This window comes from Thamnophis sirtalis, unplaced genomic scaffold (assembly GCF_051295495.1).
Source record: "Thamnophis sirtalis isolate CommonGarterSnake01/CBP01778 unplaced genomic scaffold, rThaSir2_p1.2 scaffold_12, whole genome shotgun sequence".
NCBI classification, from domain to species: Eukaryota; Metazoa; Chordata; class Lepidosauria; order Squamata; family Natricidae; genus Thamnophis; species Thamnophis sirtalis.
In genome coordinates this window covers 51,294,088-51,315,146 of record NW_028261392.1, presented here as the reverse complement: position 1 = coordinate 51,315,146, position 21,059 = coordinate 51,294,088, and the positions used below count along the sequence as shown (strand labels likewise).

Genomic DNA, 21,059 nt, shown 5'->3' with positions numbered 1-21,059 from the left:
TATTTTCGGGGAAACACGGTAGTAATATCCATTTTTTAATTCATGTTAGAGCTGCTGCTTGATAGTATAATTCCCAATTCGGTACACCAAATCCACCTCTAGTCCTTGAATCTTGTAACATTCTTATATTAATTCTCGCTTTCTTTCCTTGCCAAATATATTTTCCTATTATTTTATTTAATTTTTCAAAGTACTTTTTTCCAGTTATATCGGTATTGTTTGGAATAAAAATAATATTCTTGGTAATACTGTATATTCATCTTAATTACCTATATTCTTCCCATTAGTGATAGCTGTAAGTTTTTCCATTTCTCTATATCCATTTCAATTTGATTTCAAGATTCAAGATTTAATGAATTTGTATGCCGCCCAATCCCGAAGGACTCCGGGCGGCTTACGTAAAAACAGTTTTAAAAATACTAAAAAAATTAAAATACAAAGACAGAGCAAGTTAAAAGGACACAACATGCACTCAACCTTAGTGGGGCTGGAACTCAATCAAGGGTCAACAGCCCCAGGCCTGCTGGAATAGCCAGGTCCAGATTTCTTAGTTTATAAAAATTATCTTCCTTAATAGTTACACATTTCGAAGTCAAGTGTATTCCTAAATATTTCACTTTTTTACTATTTGAATATTTAATTTCTCCATTATTTCTCTTCTGTTTTTCTGTTTTATTTTTCACTAAAAATTTTGTTTTATCTTTATTAATTTTCCATCCTGCCACTCCTCCATATCTTCTATTTGTTTTAGTAGTTTTAGACTTGTTTCTATTGGATCTTCAATAACAAATACCAAGTCATCTGCAAATGCTTTCAATTTATATTCTTCCTTTTTAACTTTCATTCCTTTTATATCTTTATCTTGCCTTTTTTTTGTTCAAAACTTCTAATATCAATATGAATAATAGTGGAGATAGCGGGCGCCCGTGCCTGGTCCCTTTTCTAATTGGCACTTTTTCTGTCATATCTCCATTTACCATCACTTTAACCTGTTGTTCTTTGTAAATAGTTTTAACCCTATTCATGAATCTCTCTCCCAAATCCATTATTTGCAGTTGCATTATCATAAATTGTCAATTTACATTCTCAAAAGCTTTCTGTGCATCCAAAAATAACAATGCCATTTGTTTCCCAGGGTGTACTTCATAATATTCTAATACATTTAATATAATTAATCTCTACATATTATCTCTAATTTGTCTCTTGGGTAAAAAGCCATTTTGATCTGAGTGTATAAATTCACTTAACAGTCTTTTGAATCTTTCCGCCATTATCGATGCAAATATTTTATAATCCACGTTTAACAAAGAAATTGGTCTATAGTTCTTTATTTGCTGCAACTCTGTTTCTTCTTTTGGGATAAGAGTTATATAGGCCTCTGACCAAGAATCCAGCATTTTTGCTTTCAGTAACAGCTCATTGAATACTTCTAGCATGATGTTGCTTAGCACATCATGTAGTGATTTATAGAATTCCACTGGTAATCCATCCGGACCTGGTGTTTTCCCTTTCTTTGTCTTTTTATTGCTTCTATTACTTTCATCATTATTATTCTCTCTTCTAGTGCCTTTTTAAATTTTTCTGGAATCTTAGGTATTCCCGCCTTCTCTAGATATTGTTTTATATTTTCCTCTGCCACTGTGTCTTGCTGGTATAATTCCTTATAATATTTTTCTACTATTTTTTCCTTTTCTTCCTTTTGATAACAAATATTCCTTTCTTAGTCTAACAATTGATTTATGATTTTTTTTTCTTTCTCTTTTTTCATCTTATGCGCCAACCATCATCCTGGTTTATTTGGGTGTGGGAAATATTCTGTACAGGAGGACTGAGAAAAGGGAGTTGCTCTCACCATCTACTGCGCATGTGGCAGGAGAGAGTTTCCCACCAAGCCCAACTGTCCGGCATACTAACCTGATGGATGATTTTTGAAGATGTCTCCTACATGACACCTGTGGGTAAATTGGATTGGACTATGGGCTGAGGTTACCAAGGGGAGGGTAATAGATCATGTATTGATATCTATGCTTGCCCGCGCTTTTGCTCAGATCCAGCTTTGCTTAGCTTCTATTTACTTATAACCAGTAAAAGTACTCTTAATTCTGAAAAATGGAGTTGAGTGGTTTCTTTCTTGGTTATTGTGAAGCAGCCCTGATAGCTACGCAGTTCGTGCTGGGATGAACCTCTGAGCTCAGTTCTTGTGTAGACCCAATGGATCTCAGGACCCCTCTCCAGAACTTGGCTGTGAACTGGGCTCTGCAGTTCTGAAATGATCCTCTTGGGCAATTCGTGCAGGCGATAAATGTGTTTCACAAACATTTTCACTAATTTCTTTGCAGACGGCAACCCTGAGCAAGCGATGAAGTGCACCTAATGTCCACATTACTCTGTTCCCACTGTGTCTGGGAGTTCTACGGTGAAGTCCATTGCGACCTCTTCCCATGGTCGGTTAGGGCTGGTCACTCGTTGTAGTAGTCCAGGGGACTTCTCCGGCAGTGGTTTCATCATTGCACAAGTAGCACAACTTTTTACGTAATCTTCCACCTCTGATTCTGTCTTTGGCCACCAAAGTTGATGCCTGGCGAGGTGGAGCATTTTTAGGAATCCAAAGTGTCCTCCTAGTTCCGCCTCAAGGCTTCACTGTAGAACTTCCAGCTTCAACCCCGCGGGATGTACAGTTTGGACCCCTTCGAGGCTAATCCATTTTCCATCATTGGGATTTCCTTCTTGTTGTTGAGCTACTGGTCTGTTGGGAGCGCCAATTTCATAGCTGTTATCAGCTTATCCTGGTTTTCATTACTGTCATACTGCGGTTTTCTCAACAAAACATCCCCCAGCAAGTTTTTTTGGTACTTGTTGCCACTCCCAGTGGTTGACGGTGGCCCTGCAGAGCCAATCCGCCTGCTCGTGGTCCACACTGGAGATATGCTCTGCTGTCAGAGACAGAAGATGACATTCCACCCAGGTTCCCAGTCTGAATGCCTCGTGCCACAGGGCCACTGAGTGGCTGCCCCCTTATTTGTTTATATGAGACTTAGCTGCAACATTGTCTGTCAGCGTCAACACAGGTTTGCTGGCAATTCATGTTGCAAAGTGTCTGAGCACCAGGTAGACCGCTCTCAGCTCTAGCCAGTTTATATTGTGTTTTATGTCTGCCAGGGATCACTGACCTTGTGCCAGCTGCGAGTCCAGCAATGCTCCCCAGCCGAAGAGGCTCACATCTGTGGTCAGAGTGAGGCGCATTGGATCCCTGAAGACTGATCCTTTCTGAAGAGCTGTTGACAGCCACTACCACTATCACAGGGATAAGAGGACTTGGGATGGCACCTTGATCTTGAACGACGCATCACTGGTGTTGTTGCGTTGGTGTGAAAGAATCAGCCACTGCAGTATCTGGGCATGGAGGCAAGCCCACGGCACTATAGTGATGCAGGAAATCATTTTCTCCTGTAGCTTGGACAGGAGGAGAACAGGGACAGACCGCTCCTTATGGACCTGCCTTACTAACTGGGTAATGCTTTCCCTACGCTCAGGGGGAAGGTAAACCTTACCCTCCGAAGCATCAACAATAGCCCCAAGATGCTGCAGCCTATTGGAAGGAATCAAATTGCTCTTTGCAAAATTCATGGAAAACCCGTGTATCTGCAAGGTCCGAATGGTCAAGGCTAGGTGAGATCCTGCCTGCTGGGATGACGATGGCTGAACCAAAATATAATCTAAATAACATTGAACTTGAACAGGTACTGAATGAAGGTGTGCAACCAAGATGGCAAGGACCTTGGTAAAGGTCCGAGGAGCTGAAGTGAGGCCAAACGGAAGCGCCCTGTACTGGTAGTGGGTGCCCCTATAGGAAAACCTCAAAAACTTCCTATGCTCTGAAAGAATCAAGATATGGAGGTAGGGAGATAAATTCCAGATGAAGGGCGAATCTAATAGTGTCGAGAACCCACTGGTCAATGGTGATAGAATCCCTCTGATCCGCGAACAAGGAGAGGCGGCCACCATTTGGAGAAATCAGTTTGAGTTACTTTCCTCTGCAGAAGGGGCGACCGCCGCCCCCTCGAAAGGGCCTCTTGTTCTGGTGCTGATATCAGGACCTGTCTCGAGGATATGTCCTGTCTGATTGCCTATCCTGTTGCCTATCGCTACAGGGAGGGAAATACCTGGATTGCTGGACTTCCTGATCTTGCAAGTAAAAGGAAAGTCTATGGTAGTATGGAGCAGGCCTCTGGTCCGACCGCTTGATTGCTGTGGGCAAAACCTTCTTTTTCTTGCCAGTTGTGAAGCCATAAAAGCCTCCTGGAGGTCACCGATGTTGCCAAGGCTCTGGATGCATATTTCACTGCATGGAGAGTGGCAGCTGAGGAAAACTGAGTGACAGCCATTATTTTGTTCAAGTCCTGCTGCAACCGTTGGTCATCCAGGGGAATACGTTCCTGCATCTGACGCAGCCACAGCAATGTGGTTTAATTAAAGAATGAAGCTGAAGCCGCTGCCTTAATGGCCCAGGATGCGGCCTGAAAGGTCTTTCGCAAGGTAAGCTCCACCCTTTTATCCTCAGTCTTGAGATTATCAGCTATATCCCCTGAGACAAGGGAAGAGGAAGAGGCCAGTGCAGCCACTGGGACATCTATAGTGGGCATTTGTAATGCCTGGGAAAATCCAGGTTCTAAATTGTAAAACCTTCTTTCCTTGCCTCCTGGGGTGGGGAATGCCCCCGGCTTTTCCCATTGGTTTTTAAGTATGTCCATAAAAGGTTGGGGAGCTGGGATCTCCTCCTTAGGAGCCTAAGGCTTAGAAAAGAGTCCCTCCCCCTTCTTTGCAGGCTGGAGGGTAAATCAACAGTGGCCGTAGCCTTGCGTAAAAAGGAACTAAAGACCTGAGGGGAAAACAGACCTGAAATTGCTGGGGGGGGGGGATCTGGGACCACCTCCTCCTCATCAGACAAATCTAGGTCAGGCTGAGGCCCTTTAGACCCCCCTCCCCAGGACCTTCATTGGCCAAGGAAGGAGAGGTTGGCCTATCCTGACTCAGACCTCGAGAGTGGGGTCAGTCTACACCACCTCATGTGGTCCCCCACTGACACCATTCAGGTGAGGCTTATGGCCTCTGCTGCAGGCCAGTGGCTATGCCCTGGGATATAGCCTGGGTTATGAGCTGTTTGTAACATTTTGGAAGCTCAGGGAACAGAGGAAAACTGATAGGGGAAGAACCCCCAGGGAGAGGGGCCTGTGGGGCCAGCCTAGGCCTAGCCTGAACCATGTGAGCAAAGGGGCCCCCAGTCCCCTGCCCTGGGTCCCCAGGGGAAAGAGGGGGAGACAAGGATCCCTCATCTCCAGCATTATGTTCAGAGGACCTACTAGAGGGACCAGGAATGGGTGAAATATCGGGGGGAGATCTCGACCTGTGGAGAAGGCTAATCCTGGTCATTTGGGACTGCTGAGCCCTCTCCACCAATGTTCCCTCTAATTTTTTTTCAATGTGAGCAGAAAAGTATAGTGTTTGAGCGGCACATTTTCATGCCTAAGCACCTGAATTTTTTTCACAGATGTTCCACCAAGGAGTATGAAGGAGAGAATAAAGGTGAAAGAATGGGGAGACCGTGATTTTTTTTATGCACTCTTCAAAGCAGTGGTGATGACCTTTAAACAGATAAAGCAATAGCTATGGGAGTAGACCAAATCCAAAGGTCATTATGGGCCAGTGTTTTTATCTGAGCCAGTCAAAATGACATACATGAATATACAATCACTCGCTTTTTTTAGTATCTTCTTTCCTTGATGAAGAATTCTGAAGAACTCGAAAGCTTGAACGTAGCTGTGATGGAATTTTGTTTCTTCCTGAGAGATGGGGAGTGGCGTACGGTAACCCACCCACCCCTGCATGATTAAAAAATATTTGAAAAACAAAAACCCAAGAGTGTTGTGGCTTCTGTGTCCTCTTTACACCGATCTGTTTAAATCGCCTTCAGTATTGGAGGTGGTGGTGGCATAGAAAGTATTCCCGTTTCAACCACACTTTGTGGCAAAGACACGCGTTAGTTGCGCTCTTCCCTGGCTCCTGTGTGCAAAGAGGCCAGCCTCAAAACGACTCCGAAAGCGGCAAGTGGTGAAGGGCAGCCACTTCCCTTTTCCAAAAGCCCCTCCCCCCCTCCGGGAAAATGGCTTTTTGTCGGTTGCCTTGCGAAACGCCGGAGGTTGCTTCAGTAGAAAGGAAAGCAAATTCAGAGCTATGGCTGGCGTTGGGCCGGCAAAGACTTTCCCCTGACCACCCCCCTCAGCTCCGATTTCCTGATAGATCGAATTATTTCAGCAACATCTCCCCCCACCACAGCACCTCGCCTCTCCTTGCACATCACCTCCACTCGGTTCTCTAGCAAGCCTCATCCTTTCTTTTGGCTTTAGGAATAAGAATGTTCCAAAGGCTTTTTTTAATAATTTGGTTTAAAAAAAAAAGATTCTGCAAGAGCGAATCTCAGTCGCACGGCTGCGATTGTTATTCTTCCAAATAATGGTCGCCGCTGGTTGTACGAGTCAGCCTCCTAACTTCAGTCCAAGTAGAGGCGAAGTGGATTGTGGACCTTTCGCCTTCTCTCTTTGCATTGCTAGATGGCGGTGCACGGACGAGGGAGGGGGAGACCCCATCTTTGCTCTCTTCCCATCTTTCCTTCTTTTAATTTGTCTTTCCTCTTCCCTGTTTTCTTTAACTGCTCCTTCTTGGATGCGCAGATAATTGCGCAGAGAAGAAGAAGCCTTCTTTTGGGGAATGGATCACAGCAGAACGCGTCTCGTGTGAAAAATGGCCCTACCGTCAAACTGGAAGTCAAGGAGAGGAGTTGTTTTGAGGCTGGCCTCTTTGCACACAGAGGCCAGGAAAGAGCGCAACTAACGTGTGTCCTTGCCACAAAGTGCCATTGAAACGGCAATACTTTCAATGCCACCCCTCCCCCCCAATAATGAAGGAGATTTAAACAGATGGATGTAAAGAGGAGACAGAAGGAGATAAAGCGAAAGTACAGTTAGAGAGTCAACATCCTCCCACCCCCCCCCCCACCATGCCTCCCTCATTAAAACCCCTGGGGGAATACAACTCTTCTCCCGATCCCCCGTAGGAACTTGATCTCTAGGTCATCGCAAAAAATCCACGGCGGAGGAGGGAGGGAGGTGAGGAGGCTGCATTCTTCTTTCCCTCTCCCCTGTCTCTGTCTCTCTGTCTCTCAAAGCCGCAGCGCTGGGCAGCAAATCCGGCGGTGCTTTTAGAGGAGGAGGAGGCAGCAGCAGTTAGTCCGGTGGTGGCGGGGGCTTTGGGGCTTCACAATTACCATCAGTCGCCCCGTGCTCATCAAAACAAGTCCAGGGCCAGTTGGCCAGCGCCTGCAAAGGACCTCCTCCCCAGCTTCCGGAGCCTGTGGCAGTAGAAATCACTGCGCGGGAGTTGAAAAGTCCTGCGCAGTGTTTTCTTGCCATGTGCGCGGCCGCGCAGCCGTGCACCTTAGAGGGAACAGTGCTCTCCACCCTCATCCCCAAGATCTTGCTCCTGCCTGTCCTGAGGACAAGGCTGTGGGCCTGGATCTAGTGCCCGAGGTGGAAGGAGCCTCCTCCGGGCAATCTGCAGCATCCACCATTTTGACTTCTCCCCCTCCCTCCTCTGCCAAGCAGTACTCACGCGGCACCCAAAATGGTGCCCGGCTGCCTCCGCAACAGTGATCTCTCCCAGGCAAATGTCTGGCACTCCAATGGTCAGACTGAGTTGAAAGTGGAGCCAAGCACAGGAAACAGAGAGGTGTGGCTTCAAATTCAATGCAGTCTCTGGGCACATTGGATGTGAGAATAACCAATCCTGAACGTTTCCATAAGCACCTACGGAGAACCAGTAGAATCCCACCCCTGGCCAAAACTAGGTAACATAATCAGCGTTAGACATTGATGATTTTACCTAGTTTGGGTAATGAAACATCTGCAACAAAACAACCAAGTTCAGAGACCACCTCACTTCAACCCTGCAAATATTGTTCTCAATTGTCTTCTATTGAATGCCTTCACCCTTTTATACAGAGCCTCTATTAACAGAGGCTAACAGAGGCTCTGTATAAAAAGGTGAAGGAATTCAAACCTGTATGTGTTGATCACTGTTTCCTATCAAAAATATTAGGAAACACTGAGTAATAGAAGTGATTGTACAGGAGAGGTGGAGCTGACGTGGTGTTACGGCCATAGGGCACTATGGAAGTTCATTGAATGTCTTCTGCCATAGGGTCCCAAGGGACCTAAGCCACCCTGGAGGGTTGGTGAAGAAGAGAGGACACTCCGTAGATCACAAGATCATAAGTTTAGTTTAGTTTAGTTTCACTTTATTTGTATGCCGCCCTTTTCCCTGGGGGGGACTCAGGGCGGCTCACAGTTCAAAAAGGGGGGGGGGGAAGGACAAACAGTTTATAACATAAAAGCACTACATCATTTAAGAACTCAACAGTCATACAATTCGAGTAGGGGTTAGAGTCTTTAACCCCAGGCCAGCCGGGATAGCCAGATTTTAAGTGCGGCGCGGAAGGTCTGGAGGGTGGTGAGGGTCCGGATCTCCACAGGGAGTTCGTTCCAGAGGGTCGGAGCAGCCACCGAGAAGGCTCTCCTCCAGGTAGTTGCCAGTCTACACTGGCTGGCTGATGGAATTCGGAGGAGGCCTAATCTATGCGATCTTATCGGTCTAGTGGAGGTAATTGGCAGTAGGCGGTCTCTCAAGTACCCAGATCCAATACCATGAAGGGCTTTGTAGGTGACAAGTAGCACCTTGAAGCGCACCTGGAGATCAACAGGCAGCCAGTGCAGCTCGCGGAGGATAGGTGTTACGTGGGTGAATCGGGGTGCACCCACGATCGCTCGCGCAGCTGCATTCTGGACCAGCTGAAGTCGCCGAATACTCTTCAAGGGCAGCCCCATGTAGAGCACATTGCAGTACTCCAGCCTAGAGGTCACAAGGGCACGAGTGACTGTTGTGAGGGCCTCCCGGTTCAGGTAGGGACGCAACTGGTGCACCAGGCAAACCTGGGCAAATAAACTCGTTTGATCCGGAGGAAAGCTCTCAATCTAGCAGGAAGAAAAAGATGGCCATTGCGTGCCAGCCCAGCCAGAGAAGAATAGGTGAAGATTGAGGAGGAACAGGGTAGCGACTGGGTGAAACTTTTCAAACTTCTGTTGAGGAATTTGCCCCATTTAAAACTGACTTGAGTGACCGTTGGGACTATAAAAGAAGGGTGTGGATTTGTCTATCTTCCACTCCCTGAGAATAGTGGTGAATAAGCACAAAGCTGAAATAGATCTGGATAAGGAATTTGAATTATTTGAACTGTTTGAGAGAAATAAGTGTTAAAAAGAGGAAATTTGGACTGGTTATTCTAATGATAATATTAATTGGATTTTATAGAACTAAAACTTTTTTTTTGGAATATAAAACTCGGGCTCTGGAACCCCTAAAAAAAAAAGATTTGACTTATGTTAAAAGAAGTTAAAGAAGAGGGGTAGAAGAGAAATAGATCACCAGTGAAACCTGCCGGCCAAATAAAAATGTTATAGAGAAAGTGAAGAAAAAAAAGTGAGATTAACAGTGTGTTTCACTGATTCGTAACAACTATTGTCTCTGCTGTGGAGAATGATCTCTCTTCCCAAAATCCTGGCCAATAATGAGAACAGCCACTTCTGTAGTTGTGGGGTCATTGAAACAACCTCGGTGCTCTCCAGAAAGTTTCCTTAATCATCACTTGAAGTCCTTGTGGCCCTAAGGAACAGAATCAACAGCAGCCTTAAGTTCCAGAATATACTTGTTGTGTTCACGCAGCAACTTCTGCAGTTGGCTAACCAGTTGTGGATTAACACCTGGGTGGATTCCACAATGGATATCCTTCTCATTTTCATCATCACCAACAAAGCCTATCTGGAGAAATGAAGGCTGCTGCTGAGGCCCCGCCATTATACTCCCTATCCTGTGGTAGACCTGCCCCTGCACTTTGAATGTTGGCATAAAATTTCCCTCCTTCACCTTTCCGGCTCCAAAATATATCATTTGGAAGCATCTGTTGTACTTCCAGATAACAGAAAGTGCTTTGCCATTGAATGCTGGTGGATGAGAAGGCCGTGTAAGTTCATGGTAGAGCTGATGGGGAGGGAGATGGACTTTACCGCCACTGCAACACATGCTGGGACTCTCATCCTGCCACTTTAGAGCACGGCACCAGGCGCAGGGTAACCGGGGTCCGAGATCAACAACCTTGTCCCTGGATTAATCAATCTGAGGTTCATATTTAAAACAAGACAAATACTTATTAGTCCAAGGCATTGATCTCATTTGTGACTGAACAACGTAGGGTTATTAGATGTATACTTTTTTACAGCCTGTCTACTGACTTGGGGATGAATTTGACAATACTTGTGTGCAGCTTCCCTTATTTGTTTTTTTCTAATCGTATCTGTAGATCTTTTTCTGCGTCTTTTGTTTTTTTTCCCTTTAACTGGTGTTACCGTAGAAGGAACAGATTTGACTGAACTGAGGAAAAAATAAAGAGGAAAAAAATCTTCCTCTGCCTACTAGCATCCATTGGTATTCATCTGGCTAGTGTCCTGTCAGTGTATGAGTGTTGAGGGGTGTTTGGAAACTCAAACGATATTTGCTGTATGAGCAAGAAAGAGACAGGAAGGAGCCTGGGCATGGCTTAGTTCAATTGTTCTGTAGTAAAGCTGCTTGCTGCTGTGAAAATAAAACTGAAACTCCTCTGCTGGAACAGATTTCTTTTGAAGTGAGGTTAATATGCGATATGAGATTGTTAAAAGACAGAACTGTAATTGATATAAATGATTAGAGAAGGCCAGTAAATAAAAGTTGACACAAGCATTTGTCATCACTAATATGAAAACATTTATTTCCCATAAATGTAAATAATTGAAAACACAAAAAAAACATACCAGAGTGTACACTGTACACATTTGAAGGATACTTACAATGAAGTTACACATAATAGAAATTTTAGGATCACAGATGTACTGACAGTGAACTGTTGCTACATTGAATCTCAGAAGTCTACAACACAGTAATCTACACCATTAGTATTAGAGCTTTAGGTTTAAGATACTTATTAACTATTTCATTATTAAAAGAAAAGAAAATACAGGGATAGCAAATTGAGAAACTACACATTTAATTTGTATTTGGGTTATTGTGTTGACAAAACTCATTCTTTAGTCGCCATCTTCATCAAATACTCTTTATCTATTTTGAAGAGTCTCCATCCTTCTTCAGATGATAGATCAGAAGCTCCCCGTCTTTTGTAAAATGTAATGGAAGGTTCATTCCATTCTGCTACCAAGAAGTGCATACTGCTACAACGGCATTTGACAGCAATCTGGAGAAAGAAAAACAGAACATGAACATAGGTAAAAGTGATGGCACATTTGTGGTCTAAGACATGGTACCTATAAATATTTAAATCTATATATAAATATATATTAAAATTAATGCCAATTTTAAATATTCCTTGTGTGCTCATCTGAATTGCATTAGGAATTCCTCAAGAATTTAAGTTCAGAGACAAAAAAAATCCAAATGTATTTTTTTATTGCTTTGCAACCCAAGTATTTTATAGGTTAACCTCAATAATATTTTTTTAAAACCTTCATAACAGTATAAAGTAACCAAAAAAGGAGATGAACACTGCAATACATACATTTAACATACAGGTGTTCTTCATTTAATGACCACTTGTTCAGCGACTGTTCAAACTTAAAGACAGTGCTGAACAAGTGGTAGTTAAGACTGGTCCTTGTACTTACAGCTGGCGCAATGTCCCTAGCCACATGATTATGATCAGGGCTTGGCACCTAGTTCATAATTACAATGTCATAGCCCCCCACAGTTATATGACTGTAAAATGTAATAACTCTTTGTTGCCTTCCTACAAGCAAAATAAATGGGGAAGCAGGCAAATGGCAACCAAGTGATATCCCTGGTTAATAACATTCTATGATTTGCTGAAAAATGGCAATTAGGACCAGAATTTCTATTACTAAGCAGCATAGTCATGTGGTGTATTATTTTACAGCTGTTTCACTCAGCAATGGAAATTCTATTCCCAATTGCCATAGTTAAGTGAGAACTTAATATAGCATTTAATATTAATAAATTTAATAATAGCATTTCAATAATATTGGCTTTATTGGACTAAGAATCCTTTACTGCTTCAATTGTATTTAAAAATAATTTTTGAACAGGTTTTAGAACTATGATTCAGTGTGCTACCATGAAGAGCTCAAATGTAGATTGAATTAAGATCATGTAATACTTTCCTTGATGAGGAAAGAGTATCACACTTCAAAGTATAAATATATTTTGAATACAGCATACTGTAGTTAATTATCTTGGCATGAGCAAAAAATGTTTTTATACAAGTGCTTCTTTCTATGAAATAATCCTAATCAAAATGAGCCTTTAAAATGTGCAATACATTTATCATTAAATTACTTTTAAATAACTGAACAAAAAGTAATATATGAAATTATATATACATGTGTGGAAGCAAGCATGGTTTACAAGCTTGGAAAATATGGAGAAGTAATTAAATGGTTTGGGGTAAAATAATTTTAAGTATGTTTTTCTTATTTTGTGCCTTTTATATTTGTCGGCTTACTATTTCTAATTTCTATGTTTTATATAACTCTGATTAGACCCAAAAGGGAATTACATTATTAGTATTTATACTGTATGTATCTTCTAAAATTATTTCCTGAAAACACAAGATCTTTGAAAATTGTTCTACGAGAATCCATTAGATATTCATCAATAAGTAAAACAAAATATGAATATAATAATTTATCAGATGAAATTTCCATTTGTACTGAAGATAACTTTAATTGATGTTACTTCCCCCACCCCATACATGAAAGTCATAATCATCTACTTACCTGACTCAAATTCCTCAGAATTTCTGAACCAATACCCGAGCCTAAAGATAGAATTTTAATTTTATAAATCAGATTTGTATACGGCTTATAACATGATTCTAAAATATTAATGTTTAATATCTAAAGATACCTCTGAATTCATTCATCACAAAGAAATCTTCAAGATACAGCAATTTTCCAATCCATGGATCGTAAGTGAAATAATACATGGCAAATCCCACTATACCATAACCTGCAATGAAAGTTATTTTTATTTTACATAGGTAGAACATCATTAAAAAAGAACAGTGTATTTCAAATTTTACATGCATTTGTCAAAATAGATTTTGTAATCATGCAAAATTAATGTTATGCTGCAAAAGTAAACATTTAAAATTCAACAGATGCAATAAGCAGCAGCAGAGTACAGATCCCTATCATTAAAAACTGGTCAAATAAAATGTCATATTAATAAGATGTAGTTAACTGAACTTGCACATGCCCAGTAACTGTACAGCTGAAATATTCGGCCAGTTGTGTCAGTTTGTCATTAAAATTAGATTTTTTTGGTTAAAAATACTTTTTCCATATCCTGTTTATACCATGTTGGAGCAATACAAACTTCAACAAATTCACAACGGCAGATCAGAATGCTGTGGTAATTGATTGTTCTTACATTTATACATCAGGACTTTTCCCAAATCAAAGTCCTTGATATTTATCTTCTATAAATTCTGAAGGTTTGTTTACAATGCAAAGGTGTTTTAAAGGAGGCGACAGCATTTGTTTCATCTGTGACATCTAAACATTATTAAAAGCAGCTGAATCTTCAGATGAATTGCAGCAGCCATGTTAATTTTTACCAGTGTTTTTCACTACCACTTTTAAAAAGGAGCAAGTGTTCACTTTCCAATTTTTGACCTTTTCCAGTTCCATCTGTATAAGACATTACTGACTCCAATTTCATTTTATATTCTAATATGCTTTATAGATTTCTAAAAACAGAAATTACATATATGATTTCTGATCTACCGAGTGTTTTTATACTTTCTTCTTACTTGAGGTAAATGTTTGGGAATAGTATTTGTCCCTGGAGACCTTACCTCATATATCATGATCATCTACTTTATTGTGTAACGGATCTTTTAGTTACCTCCCCGCCCATCCATGTACACGGAAGGGCCATGTACATGGCGAAGCTAGAGACTGTAACCTGAAGATTGGGACAAATTAAAGAAAACGTGATTTAACAGAATTGCATTGCGATAAGTTAGGGTCAAACAAGAATAACCATGAAATGAAGTGGAATTACACTTTTTCTTCTTCCACTGTTATACCTGGATACCTGGTTCTCCATAGTCTTAAGGATAACTAAACATTTTTTTTTAAAGCAAAAACAAAAAAGACACCAAATTGGATTCAGAATTTGCTCTTGCCAATGAGCATTCCTTAAATGAAATGCTCAGTAGAATCCAGCTAGCAGGGAACAGGAGATGATTCTCTAACCCTCCCCACTAGACCTCCCTCCACTGTCAGCTATTATGATATTCTGGATGATCCTCAGATTCTCCAGAGTAAATATTTATGCGGATGGGAGGGAAGGAATCACTAAAAGTGTCTCCTCCCACTCCCTGCCAGCAGAATTGATCAATTAGATTAAAAAAACCCCTTCCATTCATGGAAGACAATGTCTGAATCCAAGATATATTTTCATGTTTTAAGTAATAACATTGGAATAGTTATGTATAATCCTATTAAAGATGTTTAAACTTTGTTTTATCAAATTACAATGCTTAAGTTTCACCTTCAGGTGTCCAGTGTTCTTTTGGCATTTCTGCAACAAGGCAGTGGTAGAAAGGATGTTCTCCAAAACCATCCTCAAGAAGTTCTGCAAAATGAGAACATATGAATGTTTTAACTACAATTTCCCAATCTCTCTTGTAAATTAACCAGATTTATTTTAAAGTATACCATTACCTTTTTCAGTCAGTACTACTTGATCTTCCATATCTTCGTATTTAGCAAGCTCCTGTCAAAACAAAATGTTATGGCTAACTTTCTATTCCATTAGACATAAAGAGCCACAAGTTCATTTATTTTTATTTGGAAAGTTATGTTTTTAATCCACTATTTTATAATTTTAGAGATTAGTGATCATAAAGACTCCTCCTCCTCCAAAGAGGAAGGAATTCTTTGCCAACTCAGAGGGCAAAGATCTGTGTCCAAAAGGAAGAAAGGTTGTTTCAGGGTAAACAAAACAATCTCCACCCCCACCCCAGGACTTTTACCTTTGTCCCTGAGTGAAATGCTAGATTTAACTTTAAAAACAACAACAAGAAAATTAAACAAGTGGTGTAGTATAGCCCTTTGGGGCAAAAGTAAAACTTTAGGTGGAGGTTGTTTGTTCAATATTTAGCTGTTACTTTATTAGTCTGCTGTTACTTTATTGCAATAAAAACATATTTGGTCTTATCTTAAACAAACACATCTATAATTGCCTAAGTTTTTGTTATAATCTACATAATCAAAAAGGGAACATTATGATACAATATATCTAGTTCCTAGTTTGAATAGGAGAAAAAAGAACAGCAAACGTTGGAGGGAAATTAAACAGAACATAATTACAATGCACATTATCTAGAATTAATCGCTACTTAATTTTGTAACACATTAAAGGCCAAGGTGACGCTTTTGTGGAGTTCAGCACATGAAAATATGTGGCACAACCAAAATGCTGATTTTTTTTAAATGACAGGAAACCTCTTTGTTTTCTTAAAGGAGAAATTGTATATAAAGAGTAGCCAGAAAAAATGATAGTCAGGACCCTGGGTATTAATGTTACTCTATAGTCTAATCGCCCTGAGTCTCTTTTGAGAGTGGGCGGCATACAAAATTTAATAAATAAATAATGGGTTTTGCTATCAACCTTGCCCATGTCTCCCGATAGTCATATGGCCTCTGGAAGGCTGTTGATAAAAGTAGCCGAACCCGTGTGGAGCATCGAATCGCCTTTCTGGTTCCTGGACTAACCTTTCACTTTCTCACCCTCTTCCCCCGATGTCTCTCCCACATTTTATATTATGCAAAAAAAAAAACAATTGTTCTGATAAGAACAAAAAGAGAAAAACCGGCCGGTACTGGGGTTCACTTAAGATTTTTCCCAGCAGACGGGGCTGCGTGCGGCGGCCGGGCGAGGTTCTCAGGCCGACACGAAGCGAGGTATACCTTTATGAGGCGCAGAATATCAGCGCAATCCTCAGACCGCGCGGCTCGGATATGGAAGGAGGCCATTTTCGGCGTCGTTTCCCCTTGCGTCCCCCGCCTCTCGCGAGTCCCCGATAGTTGAAGAGCAATAGAAGCAGTTTCTTCATTCGCGTCCCGGGCGCGGCGTTGGCGGCACAGGCACAGTCAAGCAGCCAGCATTCCCTCGGGCACCGAGAGCAAAGCAAAAGCCACGAAAAGAACGCTGGTAGCACTTACTGGCTAGATAGCGGCCCCTATTTATATAGTCCAGCACAATCCTCTCGGCCAATCAGAAACGCCACTAGACGCATCCTCTCTTCCCCCCACCCCCATTTCATCCTCCTGCTGATTACCTCATCTTTCTAGGAAATGATGTCTTGAGGATTCCTAAACAATGACTCAGGCAGACTTTAGGCTGCGCGGAGAGTGCCACCTCATGGAGCAGCTCATTTTCCGTATGGAGATATTTAAGCGTGAGGACGGGCCCCTAGGCTATGTAGATGCTTTGGAGTTCAGTTGTGATCAGTTCCAAGCAGTTTGAAAATGTGGGTTAGTCCAAAACATTTAGAGGGAAACCAGACTGCTTATCTTTACGACAAACCATTCTACTCTAATCCTCTTTAAAAACAAACCCTTTCAATTCTGTAGCAAATGTTCTTTCAAAAGGCCCTCAGAGTTAGGACAACTGCGAACGCAGCATCAAAATGTGGCATGGATCAGGGAAATAATCAAAACTGATGCTCAGTGTAGAGGCTGTCATAGCAGTTTGTAAACTATTGTAGAAGAGGTTTGCAAATTAACCCATCATCCCATATGCCAGATTACGATAAATTTGTTATCTAGGTGCTTCTGAGTCATGGTTTGAACATGGTGCATGGTCATATCCATAATTCAGAAGCACTCAGATAACAACTCTAATCCTAATTGGCATCACACAGACAACATTTACCATATTTTTCGGAGTATAAGACGCATCAAGGTTTTGAAGAGGCAAATTTTTTTTAAAAAAAGGTTTTGCACTCTGCAAACCTCCCAAAAATGGCTTGTTTTTCGCAAAAATGGGCCCGTTTGTTTTTTAAAAGGGCATGAATAACCCTTAGGAGGCTTGTAGAGTGTTCCTGGTGGCGGGGGGGGGGGGGGCAAAATTGAGCAAAAAGTGGTCCGTTTTTTGCTTATTTCTGCCCTCCCCAACCCCCAGGAGCTCTCTGAAAGCCTCCTACAAGCCATGCACAGCCATTTTGATGAAGGGGGCGGGGTTTAGGGAGGCAAAAAACGTATTCAGTATATAAGGCGCACCCAGATTTTCAGCCTCTTTTTTTTAAGGGAAAAAATACGGTAACTGCAGCCAGGCAACAGCAGCCAGTCAATCAAACAGTCCAAAATCAGACCATGACTCAGAAATATCCGAACAAACAACATTCAGACTAATTTGCATCTCATAAAAATATATTTAAAGATCTGTATTCTGACAGACGAGCACAATTCAAAACATACTGATGATGTCTCTTCAAACATTTGCAACCAAATTGTCAAGCTTGGAGCTCAAACCAACAGCCTACCAACCCAAGCTATTAATATTTAAACACACCTTCGTCGCCAGTTTTGCATCTTGGAGCGAAGGAAGAGGACGCGACAAGAGGTGTAGCAAAAGCAGCAACCTTTATTCAAAACAGAGTAACTACAATTCAATGTGGCGTGGTTCGCGCCAAACATTTATACCCCCGGGTTTGAACAATGAGCCAATGGGGCGTCGAGTAGCTCGCCCAATCGGGGAGAGGATTGAACCGACTCCGCCCGAGAACCAATCAGAAGGGGAGACCTTATTCCCGCGCTAGTATTCAACACCCCTCCCCCCCTAGTCAAGAGTACCCTTAGGACGGGCAAACATAGTCTTGTAGGTAGGTGGGACGGTGACGCTCTTGTCCCGATCTTCGTAGCTCCCCGGCGGTTGTCGTCGGGGGGGGAACCGCCGGCGGAGGCGTGTCCGTGGCGGGGCGGTGTGTTTGCGACGCGGCCCCGAGGGATGGCGCTGGCCCCGGGCCCCGGGCCCGATGTCCGTTTGTCCAAGGTGGCGTCTCCGTGGCAACAGGAGTGTCCGACAGTGGCCCCATGCAGTCTGGTTGGGATGTAGGTTCAGAGTCTCGATAAGGGCTTCGAGGAAAGGAATAGCCGGATGAGGCGCGTCTGTCCGAAAAGTTCGTATCGGCTTGTCCCCCGTTCCCCGAATGGAGGCAGTCCATTGGGGAAAAGGTCATCGAGGGTAGCTCACGCTGAGAGCGAATGTCTGAGAGACTCGGGCCGTCTGCTTCCGCGGGGAGGCGTCGCCTTAACTGGTCCAGGTGGCGCCTCCATTGTGTTCCGTCGGCCAGGCCGGCCCTGAAGGAACAGGGGCCAGTCAGAGCTGTGATGGTTGCAGGAACCCACCGTGGATCCCCAGAAAAGGAACGGGCCCATACGGGATCCCCTAACTTAAACGTGTGGGAAGGGAGGGCCCCCAGGTTGCTCGGCAGATCCCCTGCGTAAAGTGGATGGAGCCTATCTAGGGGAGTTCGCAATCTCCTACCCATCAAGAGCTCCGCAGGACTTTTATTAGTCGTTGGGCAGGGTATAGAGTGCTGGCTCAAAAGATAAGCCGCCACTCTTTCCTGCCAGTCGCCCTGGTCCATGCGGCCCAAGGCTTCTTTGGCTGAGCGAACTGCGCGCTCCGCCCGGCCGTTACTAGCTGGATGATAAGGGGCTGTGGCTGCGTGTCTAATTCCTTGTTCGGCCAGGAATTCTTGGAACGTGGTGGAGGTAAACTGGGGCCCATTATCTGAGACTATCACATCCGGTAGCCCATGTGTGGCGAACATCTTACGAAGGGCCCTCACTGTACTCTCTGCTGTAGTGGAGGTCATGATTACCAGCTCCACCCACTTGGAGTAAGCATCGACTACTATCATGAAATTTCGGCCGTGGAAAGGGCCGGCAAAGTCAATGTGTAAACGGGACCATGGGCCTCTAGGAATTTCCCACTCACGAGGGGCGGCTGTGGGGGGATTCGGCCTAGAATTTTGGCATATCCTGCATCGACCTACGTAATCTGCAATTTCCGAATCTAGCAAGGGCCACCACACATAGCTGCGAGCTAGAGCTTTCATTCGCGCTATGCCTGGGTGGTTTTTATGGAGTGCGGGCAGAATTCGTGCCCGCAGAGCTGTGGGAATCACTACCCTATCCCCCCAGACAAGACAACCCCCGTGAAGGGCAAGTTCGGCTTGTCGTGCTTTAAATGGTCGGAATCCCTCCGCTACCTTTTCCGCGGGCCAACCCCTCAAAACCCATGAAGCTACTTGGGATAAGACGGGGTCAGCCTTTGTACAAGCTGCAACATCCGCGGCAGAGACGGGGAGGTCAGATTCAGCAATGGACAAAATAGAGAGAGAGGGCACGTGGGCTGTGTCCGTCTGTGGCAAGGGGCAACGGCTCAGGGCGTCTGCGTGCCCTAGCTGCTTACCCGGACGGTATAACAGCGTATACGAGTACGCCGTTAGAAACTCAGTCCAACGTGTCATACGGGGAGACAAAATGGGGGGGTTGGCTTGTCGCCTGCTAGTAGCCCCAGGAGCAGCTTGTGATCCGTGACAAGGGTGAAATTCCTACCATAAAGGTAGTCATGGAATCGCTTAATGCCGGACACTGCAGCCAGGGCTTCTTTATCAATTTGGCTGTAGTTCCGCTCCGTTGAAGAAAGTGTCCGGGAGTAGAAAGCTATGGGGGCCCCTGAGCCATTCGGGAGGACATGGCTCAGGACCGCCCCTATGCCATAGGGAGAGGCGTCGCATGTCAAGACTAGGGGCATCCTATCGCTATATTGAATTAGGACTGCCGACGAGGTTAAAATCTCTTTTATAGCCGCGAACGCGTGCGCTTCACGGCTACCCCATTTCCAGGCCGCTGACCGGTCAAGCAGTCGGTGTAGCGGCTCAGCTAGCGACGCCTTGTGGGGAATAAAAGGGGCATAGAAGTTTAACAGCCCCAGGAACGCCTGCAATTCCGCCCTAGAGGTGGGTGCAGGTGCGTCTTTGATGGCGGCAACTTTGGAGGGAGTGGGGTGGATGCCTTGTGCATCGATAAGAAATCCCAAAAATTCTACTTGGGGAACAGCGATTTCGCATTTGCTGCGCTTTAGTTTCAGTCCTGCCTCCCTAAAACGTGTGAGAACCTCCCGCAATATTTTCAGGAGTTCCGAGTGGTTCGGGGCTGCGACCAGGACGTCGTCAAAGTAAGGAACGACGCCAGGGAGCCCGTGGAGCAACCGCTCCATGAGGCTCTGAAAAATCCCCGGGGCAACCGAAACGCCGAATTGAAGACGGCGGCAACGGAAAGCCCCGCGGTGGGTGACGATGGTCTGGGCTGTAGCCGCATCATCGTCTACGGGAAGCTGCTGGTAGGCCTGTGCCATATCTAGCTTGGCGAAAATACGGCCTTGCCCTAAGGAGTGGAGTAGGTGTTGCACTACGGGAACGGGATATGGATTTGCCTGCAGGGCCAAATTGATGGTCGACTTGTAGTCGGCACATATTCTCACCGATCCGTCGGGTTTGACCGGGAGGACTATGGGGGTTTCCCAACGGGCATGATCTACGGGCTCAATTACCCCTTGCTCTATAAGCTTATCAAGTTCGGCGTCTACCTTTGCTCTCAATGCGAAGGGGACCCTGCGTGCCTTCAGCCTAATGGGCGCGACCTGAGGATCGAGGCAAAGGGAAATGGGGGTGCCCTTATAACAGCCCAATTTCCCATCGAACACATCTGCGAACTCATCTAAAACGCTATCTACGGTGCGGGGAACTACCCTGTGCACCCCTTCTATGGTGAGGCCCAAGGCGGGAAACCAATCCAACCCAAGGA

At 44.0% G+C, this 21,059-nt stretch overlaps 1 protein-coding gene across 1 annotated transcript; it reads right to left on the bottom strand.

Moving 5' to 3' along the window:
• Positions 1-10,881: 10,881 nt before the first annotated feature.
• On the bottom strand, positions 10,882-16,415 carry SAT1 (spermidine/spermine N1-acetyltransferase 1). The gene is made up of 6 exons (XM_014074210.2): positions 16,149-16,415; positions 14,901-14,952; positions 14,728-14,811; positions 13,075-13,176; positions 12,945-12,985; positions 10,882-11,389 (listed from the first exon to the last, which is right to left on the bottom strand). Exons 1-6 carry the CDS (start codon positions 16,212-16,214, stop codon positions 11,219-11,221), a joined length of 516 nt encoding a protein of 171 aa, XP_013929685.2. The 5' UTR covers positions 16,215-16,415; the 3' UTR covers positions 10,882-11,218.
• Positions 16,416-21,059: the final 4,644 nt, after the last annotated feature.

Coding starts and splice junctions, on each gene's coding strand:
- SAT1 (XM_014074210.2), bottom strand. CDS start 16,214: ATGGCCTCCTTCCATATCCGAGCCGCGCGGTCTGAGGATTGCGCTGAT. Junction 14,812..14,900: donor AGTAGTACTGACTGAAAAAG/GTAATGGTATAC, acceptor CTCATTTTGCAG/AACTTCTTGAGGATGGTTTT. Junction 13,177..14,727: donor AGAACACTGGACACCTGAAG/GTGAAACTTAAG, acceptor CTTTCATTGCAG/GTTATGGTATAGTGGGATTT.